This window comes from Prenolepis imparis, unplaced genomic scaffold (genome assembly GCF_030444845.1).
Source record: "Prenolepis imparis isolate NDT839.2.m4 unplaced genomic scaffold, iyPreImpa1.0 SCAF_73, whole genome shotgun sequence".
NCBI classification, from domain to species: domain Eukaryota; kingdom Metazoa; phylum Arthropoda; class Insecta; order Hymenoptera; family Formicidae; genus Prenolepis; species Prenolepis imparis.
Window position 1 is genome coordinate 105,386 of NW_028141231.1, and position 11,307 is coordinate 116,692.

General features: G+C 46.0%; 1 protein-coding gene across 1 annotated transcript; it reads right to left on the reverse strand.

Moving 5' to 3' along the window:
* Positions 1-7,427: 7,427 nt before the first annotated feature.
* Positions 7,428-9,818, reverse strand: LOC145947388 (uncharacterized). The gene has a single exon (XM_083057184.1). The coding sequence runs from the start codon at positions 9,816-9,818 to the stop codon at positions 7,428-7,430; it is 2,391 nt and encodes a 796-aa protein (XP_082913310.1).
* Between the last annotated feature and the right edge of the window lie 1,489 nt (positions 9,819-11,307).

The window sequence follows — 11,307 nt, forward strand, 5'->3', positions numbered from 1 at the left end:
TTAATGTTTCGACTTTGCAAATGCACAGAGACTCGTGCTCTGAACATAATCCATCTTGGAATTTTTATCTTGACTCAATATAGCTGCCACATATTTTTGAGCAAGTGGACCCAGGTGATTTCGCAATGAATTTTGACCCTCAGATGTTTGTAATGAATGTTGAATTGATGTCACAAGCGATTCAAGTGAAGTCTCGAAAATTTCCCAGATAGACGTCTTATCATGCAATAATTGCCTTGGTTGTACATCTTGTATCGGAGTAGAAGTAGTGGCATCCAATAATTGTTGCATTCGCCTGCTTTTTATTCGCTTTGGAGTAGAAGTTATATCGCTCAATGATATATTTGATCGCTTTGTTTTAAACTCTTTTTTCTCTCCGAGCATACTCGATGGTTCAATCTTTTCTTCACCAGACTCAACACCGACTGTATTTTCAACAAGCTGTTTCAGAGGTTCAGAGATTGGTTTAAAATGCCTCTCCAATGCATCGTCCTTCTCCATTTTACCAGTTTTCAAGAAACGATATTTTTTACGGATTGAATCGCTCGTTTTCGCAATCTCTCTCACAATCTTTTCACGATCGTTATTCATCATGTTGCAATTTAGACGTTGCTCGATCAATGTATCGAAAGCGACTAATTGCTTTGCGGTATTGCAAATTCATTAAATCCTTTTCTGTATCGTCCATTAGTCAGCGGACTGTCCTTGTCAATCGCCGCGAATCCATATTTATGTTGCCAACATTTCTGACAAAAAGTGCGAAAATTATCGTAAGACATATCTGTATTTACGTGATCGTTGTACACATGTTTCAAGTTTGTCCCATCTTGTTTAAATAAAATTAATAAGTTTGCATTGTCACGTATAAGATGCTTGGGTATCTTGGCATACGTTTGACAAAGATAGAAACAGTCGACGCTCGAGTGTCGTCCCATTGCAAAGTACTCTCTTATCATATCTTGCTTGTCGCATGCCACGTCATCAAAGATAAAAATGGAATTCGGAAGCGCCTCACTCGGTGGAATGACATCGCTATTATTAGAGAATGTAAAATAACCAATTTCTTCTATCGGTGATAGCAAATTTTCCAAATATTGATATTTCGGTTGTTGAAGCGATTTCGAGTAAACGTACATGTTCTCGAAGCGAACACCATACGGGCTTTCTATCAAACTAATCAACGTGTTAGTTTTACCGCAATTCGAGGGGCCGCAGATGATACCGCGTATAGTATTTGGTAGCATGTTTCCATGTCTGCGTATTTCTTTATCCAACATTAACCGTTTTATCGTCGAAATTTGTAACTTTGATTATCGTCGATTGCTGAACGAACCGCATGTTTTCTCTCGAATGAATGAATGAATGAGTCATGGAGAGCCTATTTATAGCTGCGCGGAACCGTGAATCGCTCAGTACCGAAAAAATGTTTGTTCTGCTAACAAGTGGTTCCGATATTCACGGTTTAAGCGCCGAACAGCTGCAATTTGTGCCAAAAGCATTTTTATTGCGATATGAAAATCACATCCACTACGTGTGGGACAAGCTTCCGGAACACATAAAGGCTGATCCAGAGATTCAGACCTGTCGCCGCTGATTCAACATTACAATCGACCGTGGCAGCAAACGCACATCGACGGTCCAGCGCCGATGATAAAGGATTGTAGCGAATGTCAACGAAAATAGGTAGTGGTCTCTTTAATCGCCCGATAAACGCACTTCCGATCGAATTCCATATCCCCGGCTATCAGTTTTGCGGTCCGGGGACTCATTTGGAAAAGCGATTGGCTAGAGGTGATCGAGGTATTAATCCATTGGATGCCGCGTGTTGCGAGCACGACATTGCATATTCTCAAAGCAACGCCCTCAGAGAACGACACGTTGCTGATAATATACTCGCTGCGAAAGCACGAAAACGTATTACTGCGAGAGATTCGACTCTTGGTGAAAGAGCAGCCGCTACGACTGTTTGGGCAGCTATGAAAGCAAAGACAAAATTCGGTATGGGGATGAAGACGAAAAAATCTTTGATGATGAAGAAGAAGAAACGAATTCTGCCTGTGGCGAAGCGTGGTGGTATCTTGCCAATTTTACCTTTGTTGGAAGTTCTCGGTTCGTTGGCCGGTGGAGCAGCGGGAGTCGCAAAGGCTGTGAATGATAGCAAGGCTGCGCAACGTCAGCTTGAAGAAATGCAACGTCATAATCGCGCTATGGAAGGTCGTGGAGTTTATCTCGCTCCATACAAGCGTGGACAGGGATTCTCAACTAAGAAAAAAAAAACGATAAAAATGCCTGTGGGTGTAACAACTAATGTACAATTGCAACAACTGGCAAGACGTATGCGTATACCATTCTTTAGAGGTGTTTTCATGCGCAATAATTTACCGATAAGCGGTATACGACAAAATGAAAGCGGTATTGTAAATTTGGATGACGTTGATGGTTCCGGTACCCATTGGGTGGCATATGTAAAGAGAGGAAATCGAGCAATATATTTCGATAGTTTTGGCAATCTTCAACCACCCAAAGAATTGGTGCAATATTTAAATGTTACGAAAATTGAATACAATCACACATCCTATCAAAATTATAATCAGAATAATTGTGGACAATTGTGTTTACGATTTCTTCAAACGACTGATATAAAGCCTGTCAATCCATCATCACGATTCAGTTTGACAACATGTCACTAACACTAACGTTGACTGGTAAAAGTAGCGTTCTCGCTGTAAGCTACTTTCCAGCTATAGATTTATCGAATGGTGATTATGAGCTCGGTTTAACAGACTTTGAAACTTATCATACGATACCGAATGTAAATTCTAAGAATAATAAATTTTACTTTGATAACGATGACAAGAAAATTACGATACCCGAGGGATCATACGAAATACAAGCTATAGATGAGTATCTAAGACGTGCAATTTCACAATATCCTTCCAATAAAGAGCAGAATGAAGATGCAATAGTGCTTCGCGCCAATCATAATACTCTAAAGAGCGAAATCAAATGCATCTATAGAATAAATTTTAGTAAACCAGACAGCATAGGATCGCTGTTGGAATTCTCGTCGAATCGTATATTGCAACCTCACAAATGGCATGATTCGGATTTACCTATAAATATTATTAGCGTGAATATTATCCGTATAGAATGTAGCGTCACCACTGGTGCGTACAGTAATGACAAGCGCGTACACACGATACATGAATTTTCACCGAGCGTGCCGCCAGGATATAAGATATCGGAAACGCCTGCACAGATCATTTATCTCCCGATCGTCGTACGGAGCATTACTGATCTAACGATACGCATTGTTGATCAAGAAGGACGATTGCTGGATTTTCGAGGAGAGGAAGTTACTGTAAGATTACACGTACGGCGTCGACAAAATTAGCGTGTGATGCTCGTGCTAAATGATACGGAGCACGTGAGAGACAATAGTTTTACGAGGGACAATACTTTTGCGAGAGCAGCTGCGGCAGTGAGCGACAATAATCAGAGATCTCGTTACACTAAAAAGAAACTCAGCGCATTGAATCGCGAATTTTTAAAATCATTGGGATTCATCGTACGAAAAGATGATTGACATTTTGAATATTGGTGGTGAGCCAGTCTTTGATGATCGTCAAGGTTGAGACACATACGTACAATCCATACGCCAACTCATCGCTTGGACATAGTGATGAGATACGGATACCTATACACCACCAGGATTTGTACACGTTACCATGCGAAAGCTTTCTGTATGTTGAGGGAAAGTTGACGGTATCTAAAATAGATGCAAATGAAACACTGGTATTGGCAAATAACTTGCGTTCATGTTTGATGAAATTCGATATGAACTTGATGGTGTAGAGATTGATCGCAACAGAAACGTTGGAATAACTTCTACGTTGAAAAATTATGTCTCTTTAACTACCAAGAGAAGTAAAATCTTGAAGAATGCCGGGTGGGATATGACGCATAATGGATCATGTGGTGATAGTTGCATGTTTAACTTTTGCGTACCGCTCAACATGCTGTTGGGATTTTGCGAAGGTTACAAGCAAGTTGTGATTAACGCTCGCCGAATTAATTTTGATACGTTCGCGCAACGACAACAATTGCCTGTATGGACGTGCGGAAGCTGATATTGAATTGATCAAGATACAATGGCGTATGCCGCATGTAATATTGAACGAAATCAATAAACTATCCTATGTTACGAGCATTGGAAAGCGGGCGATTCTTAAACATGAGTTTTCGCTCTTGGGATCTGTACGAATTTCCGCTGTTACATAGTACGACCAAGCATTCGTGGACTGTGAAAACCGCCTCTCAGCTGGAAAAGCCGAGATATGTGATCTTTGCACTGCAGACTAGTAAAAAGAATGTTATGACAAAAGATAATACTACATTTGATCATTGTAAATTAGCCAACGTTAAGTTATATCTAAACTCGAAATCTTATCCCTACGATGATTTAAATTTAGATTTCGATAAAAACAGATGGTCGATTCTGTATGATATGTACTCTCGTTTTCGCAAATCTTATTACGGGTGTGATATTGAGAATGTACTAACTATCGCAAAATTTCTACATTGCGGGCCTCTCGCAGTTATTGATTGTTCGCGACAAAATGAATCTGTCAAAAATTCTACCGTGGACGTGAGAATAGAATTTGAATGTAAGGAAGATGTACCGGCAAATACTACCGCCTATTGTCTCATTTTGCACGATCGTGTTGTTGAATATTGTCCGTTGACCAACATAGTTCGTAAAATTACTTAACCAGCATTTATCCTCCAATATAAAAGATTGAGATTTTTAACAATCGACATCAGTCGTCCAACATTCTTGCAACAATATGGATGTACCGACGTTTGTGGATCTACAAGGATTTATTTTCAATAAACAGTTTATTGTGAAGGAAGCGGCGATCCTCAGAAGAGGATTCATTGTTTCACATTATTTTTTCGCATGCCCCGTACCATGGGATGTGCTCATAAAATCGGCGAGACGTCAAGCCTCATGGTTGACTCGAAATCATCATGGATTGCAATGGGTAGATGGAAACGTTCCATACAGCATGGCTCAGCGTTTGATTACAACAGCTATCGCTGGTATGATACAAGAAGAAGAAGAGTCATCCTCTCTTGTGTATGTAAAAGGCCATGAAAAGCGAGAATGGTTGACCGATATAATGGACGATGCGAGAAACGGTTTCATTATTGAGACCTTGGATGCAGACTATGAAGATATTCCTACCTTAAACAACTTAGATTCTACCTATAGCCTACGTTGCGGTAAACATGTAAAAAATTGCGCTTTAGAAAATGTATTTAAAATATTTAATTGATGGTCAAATCATCGCAATGATTCGCCACACCCTTTTTTTGAATAAATTAATATTAAAATAATATTCTCTTTGTTCTTTCTCTCCTTTTCCTCATATGCATACAAGAATTATATGTCCGCGCGTGCTCGTATTAATTTCAGTATGCGACAGCATTCTTATGTTATAATTTTAAATGTAGTCGATTGAGGTTTGAATGTGGTTGATTGATGTTACAACGTGGTTCGATCGAGGTTCGATTGTGGTTCGAACGTGGTTCTATTGACGTTCGATCGAGGTTCGAAGGTGGTTGATTGATGTTCGATCGATGTTCGAACGTGGTTTGAAAGTGGTTCGAAAGTGATTCGAAGGTGGTTGATCGAGGTATGAAAGTGGTTCGAAAGTGGTTTGAAAGTGGTTGATCGTGGTTCGAAAGTGGTTCGATCGAGGTTCGATTGTGGTTCGAACGTGGTTCTATTGACGTTCGATTGTGGTTTCAATTTTAAATATTATTCATATGTTTATTCTCATCATGGAATCTTTGTCTCGGACCATCTGTTTTCTTATCTCATGTACCGAGTAAGCGTTCAAGCTAATTCTTATGTCATACATCCCCTACTCTTTTTAACGTGAGCGGGTCTGTCTCCGCGACGTTTGTCATAAAGTCTTCAACGTTTGACGTGTTAGTATCTAAAACAATTTTTAAAAAATGACTGGAGGTTTTCTGCGCCGTACGCTCCCCGAAATAGTAAGTTGTACAATTTATTTAAAACTATTGTACAGAATATTGCAATATGTTTAGATGTATATTAAATATTCATATTTTCAGATAATCGATAGCATTGTACAAAATTTACGGCTGCAACACATGGTGGAACAAGGCTTGACTGAACGAGAGTGGGTGAGAATGGTGAGGTGGAAACATTGGCGAATGTTCGCAGAAATGTGGTGCGAAACTGCAGAGGCGCGGGAAATGGATGCCAATTACAATGGGCTATGGGAGAACATGTACGCTCTTCGGGAGCTGTTTGGTCTAGAGTCATATCCACCTGAACCTGTGGTGGAAAATTGTAACTAGTAAGTATTTCTTTTTACTTTTAAAAATTATTAAAATAATTAATATAAATTTTTTGTTATGCAGAAACCGCATCCACCTCGCCCAGCCGTCGCCTCGCAGCACCTAGCATTCGGCCGCCTCACCATTATCTAGACACTCTCGTTCAAACAGGCCTTGCTCAATCATGTGTTGCTGCCGTAAATTTTATATTAATTTATATTTTTATATTTTATATTTAAATTTTATATCAATTTTATTATATTTATATCAATTATATTCATATTTTATATTATTCTTATATTCATATTTTTTATCATTCTTATATTTTTAAACACACACACACACACAAAATTGTAACATTGCACACACACACAGTTATAAATAAACATTATTTTAAATATTAAATAAATGTATTTATTTTAGAATAAGTCCTCTCTCCCCTTCCTCCTATTAAAATCTTATTATTAATTAAAAATTACTATAAATATTATTAAAAAAAAAAAAAAAAAAGTCTCTCTTACGAACGCCTCTCTTTGCGTTCTCCTTCGCTGCATCAGCTCTCGCGCTCTCCATCGCCGCATCATCTCGCTACCTCTCATCATCTCGCGCTATCTCTCGCGCTCTTGCGTCATCTCTCTCGCGTGCGCCTCGCGCTCTCCTTCGTGAACGCCTCGCGTCATCTCGCTACCTAGCCATCTCGCACTATCTCGCGACCGCTCTCTCCTTCGCGTGCGTCATCTCTCTCTCGCGTTCGCCTCGCGCTCTCCTTCGCGTTCCTCTCTCCCCGCGGACCCCTCGCTGACCCGGCTCCAAAATCGCGGACGCCACCCCCTCCCCGCGGACCCTAAAATTGCGGACGCTTCCCCCTCCCCGCGGACGCTCCCCCTCCCCGCGGACCCCTCGCGGTACATTGCGGACGCCTCCCGCGTGACGTCATTCCCCCACCCCGCGTGACGTCATTCCCCCCTCCCGCGTGACGTCATTCCCCCGCGCCCTGGGTTCCCCTCGCCCCTTACCCCCCTCATTGCCCCGTAGTTAGAACCCGCCTAGTATATCTACTCATAACGATAGAGGCGCCAGCGGGACAAGATCAGCCACAGCTCCGACTGCAACTTCCGTCCAGGCAGCAACGTATTGTTGAGGGACCAGCCCGACGCCGTGCGATAAGATGCGTTAAAGACAACGCGGATTTTGCCTTCTGCGTCGGAACCTTTGAACACCGCATGATGCGGTAAGTAATAAGCGTCTTTTCGAGGGACCTCCACGGCCGGCACCGCCTCCATATGGCCCAGAGTCTGATACTCCGTCATAAACATTGTGTACAGCTCGCGAAGTCGAGCATTGCGCATCAGTCGTCGCTCCAGGCTGAGTAGTTGGCTGAGCGCCTCCCTCCGCTTGCCGACTAACTGCGCCGAAGAATCCTCCCGTCTGGGTAGCCGGACCATATATCGCCCGCGTGAGTCACGGGTGTGCGAAGCCGTGAAGACAGCCTCGCATCGTGCGTCGTCCTCCGAAAGGACCTGTTTCCGGGGGAGTTCTTCCAGTTCCCAAAAACGTTGGAGAACCTGGCCTAGGTCGTCGTCCATGGTCATGGCGTGATGCACGGACACCGACCGTTCAGGGGAGGTGGAATCTCCGTTCGCTACGTGGCCCATCAACACCCACCCCAGCGTCGTCAGCTGGGCAGAAGGTGCACCTGGAGGGCCCGGCCGTAGTCCTTCTTGCAGAAGCAGCCCGTAGACATCCGCTCCCAAGATAGCGTCCACCGGGGCTGGGTGGTCAAAATGCGGATCAGCGAGGGGAAGTCCCCTCAGATGAGGCCACTCGAGTCGTGCGACTCGGCAGTGCGGCAGCGTTGACGTCAGTTTCGGCAGCACCAGCACTTCTGACAACCTGAGACAGAAATCCGGAGAATGGGGCGACCCTAGGGTCACCGACACCGCATGCGCAGCGGCACCTGAGGAGGCTCCCTGAAGGCCCGACACTGGTACGTGCACGCGTCGCCGAGGAAGTCTCAAGGCGCGCACGACGCGTTCGGAGAGGAAGGAGGCCTCTGATCCGGTATCCAGCAAAGCCCTGACAGTGACCTTGTCTCCCAGGTCGCTGGCGAAGGTCGTCTGGGCGGTAGTCAGCAGGACGGAGCGGCCTGAGGAAATCGCAAGAGCGGCAACATTAGAAGTCACCGGCGTGCTCGACGGTGTCTCCTTAGACGGGGCCTGGACCTTCATCTGTGAGGTGACGTCAGGCGGTTCCGATGACGGCGAGGAATCTGAAGCGTGTAACAGAGTATGGTGCTTTTCCTGACACCGTTGGCAGCGCAGACCTGATGGACAGTTCGAAACGGCATGTTTCGTTCTGAGGCAATTGAAGCAGGCTCCTTGTTTCTTAGTATATTCCCTCCGTTGAGGTACCTGAAGCTCCTTAAATCTTGAGCAGTAATTGAAGAGGTGGTTACCTTGGCACATTGGACAGCGTCGAGACGACACCGACGTTCCAGTGACCGAGGCTGTCAGCGCGTTTACCCTGCCCTTCTGGGGCTTCGAAGATGAAGCCGTGGGCGGGGCGGCCGGACTCCGAGGGTGGGCGGCGTCTAGGGACCTTATCCGAGTCTGCAAGAAGTCCTGAAGCAGACAAAACGTCGGAAACTCCGTACTGGTTTTCATCGATGCCTCCCAGAGTAGGCGTGAAGCAGAGTCCAGTTTTTCCACGACGACGTGGACGAACCAGTCGTCCCAATGCTCGACTGGTCGACCAAGTGACGTGAAGGATTGCTTTGCTTTGAGTGCTGTGCTGATCAGTCGTTTGAGCTCCGAAGAGGAGGCCCTAGTGACAGCCGCACTATTGAGGAGGGCACGCATGTGCGTCGACAACAGCACGCGCTTGTTGTCGTAGCGCGCGTTTAACTCAGCCCACGCCGTCGCGTAGCCCTCTTCGGTGAACTCCGCGTCACCAACTGCAGCAGCTGCTTCGCCGGTCAAACTCGACATTAAATACTTTAGCTTCTGGGCGGGGGCCAGGTCTGGCACCTCATCAACCAGAGATTTAAAGAGATTTCGGAAGTTCTCCCACGCTAGCTGGTCTCCCGAGAAGGTGGGAAGGTTAAGTTTCGGCAGTTGGAGCTGCTTGGGAAACGCAGACGCTGGATCCTGTCTGGTAGAGGAGCCTTCTTCTACTAATAAGCCTGTAATTTTAGCCTTGACATGGATGTACTTATATTCAGTGACTGTATATATATCTTGCTTCAGATAGTCCTTGGTGGCCGCATCGTCCTGATCGATCAGGTCGTAATGGCATTCCTCGAACCTGTGCCAATAAGTCTCAAGGAGAGCCAGGCGAGCCTTCAAGTAATGTTTCGTAATCTGGGTCTTCCCCACCTTGAGGAGGTTTTCCCAGAACCGATCTATGTACCCTTGGGTGGTCATCTGCTTCTTCAGCAAAGATTCCATGGTCGAGGTACTGAGGTCTCACAGCACCGGACAATACGGAAGGTCGGTCGGCGACACAAGAGAGAAGAGCGTAGGCGCGGGGCGCGCAAAGCTCGGAGCACACACTTGTGGGCACGGGGCGTGCGAGGCACGGAGCGCGCACTGGTAGGTGCGGGGCGCGCGAGGCACGGAGCGCGCACTGGTAGGTGCGGGGCGTGCGAGGCACGGAGCGCGCACTCGTAGGCGCGGGGAGCGCGAGGCACGGAGCGCGCACTCGAAGGCGCGAGATACGCGTGGGGGGTGCAGCTACTTGATGCATTCTAGAGTCTTGTTCTCGGTGTATGACGTTGCAGCACACTGCACTTCACACTGAGTCCACTATTCGGACGGTACTCCTACCCGCTTTGAAAGGGGAGTTCGCTCCGAAGCAGCCACGTGGCAGCGATAAACGGGCGAACACTGGATCGCACGCGGTTTTTCACAAGCCACTACCGTTACCGAAGAATCCGGCTCGAAGGACCAATAATTTATGTATCGCCCGCGTCCATCGAAAATGCGATCGGGCGACGAGTCACATATAGCGCGGTAAATAGGATGGAATTCGGATAGCGGTGGCCACCGGAGTTAAACGCGTAGAGTTCGCGAGAACAAACAAAGAGGCTTCACCTTACGTATTTATTTCTGTTTCGTCACTAATAAAACTATTTACATGAGTGGGTTATCAGAGTCTATTAAATGTGCAAGGTATCTAGGCGGTTGCCAAAGAGGCTCACGCGCGATGGTTCTCGAAAAATCGAGTTTAGCTAGGCGAACCGTGTCGACTTGAGTAAGGTCCGGATCGCGACTCATTTTAGAGGGGTGCTACCGATTATACGAGGTGGGCCTCGGTACCCGCCCCCGCCTCACCCCCGCTCCCAGACTACTCGATCCATCTGGTCGCGAGGGGGGTGCGAGGGGAAGGCATCCGAGGCACACCGGTGTCAAAATAAACATCAGCGGTCGCAGATCGGGCAAATTCCTCAGCTTCGAGCCGAACAATATACTTATATTTTATATTTTATAAATCCTCCTCCTTGCGTCGTTATCCTCAATGCTGAGGGTCGTGACCCCTTCTTGGAAGAATCCTCCGTCTTATGATATGCCGCCAGCTACTTCTGTCCCGAGCGGCGTGGAGAGCATCATGTATGGTTGTGTCAAGCGTGGCGCGAATCTGGTCGGACCAGCGGCTGGGGCTGCGTCCCCTAGGTCTCTTTCCTTCCACCTTGCCAGTAACAATCAGCCTTTCCAAGCTGTCGTCGCCTCTCCTGGCAATGTGACCGAAGTATTCGAGCATCCTCCGTAGGCATATACTAGAAAGCCTTGTTCTTATCTTTAGCTCAAGCAGGATAGATGCGTTGGTCCGATGTGCCGTCCATGGAATGCGCAGCATTTTCCTCCAGCACCACATCTCAAAGGCATCAATACGTATGCAAATATCGAGAACACCAAGGTGCGCACAAGCTTGGTCTTG

Excerpts from the sequence above, each read along its gene's own strand:
- LOC145947388 (XM_083057184.1), bottom strand. The coding sequence starts at position 9,818 with ATGGAATCTTTGCTGAAGAAGCAGATGACCACCCAAGGGTACATAGAT.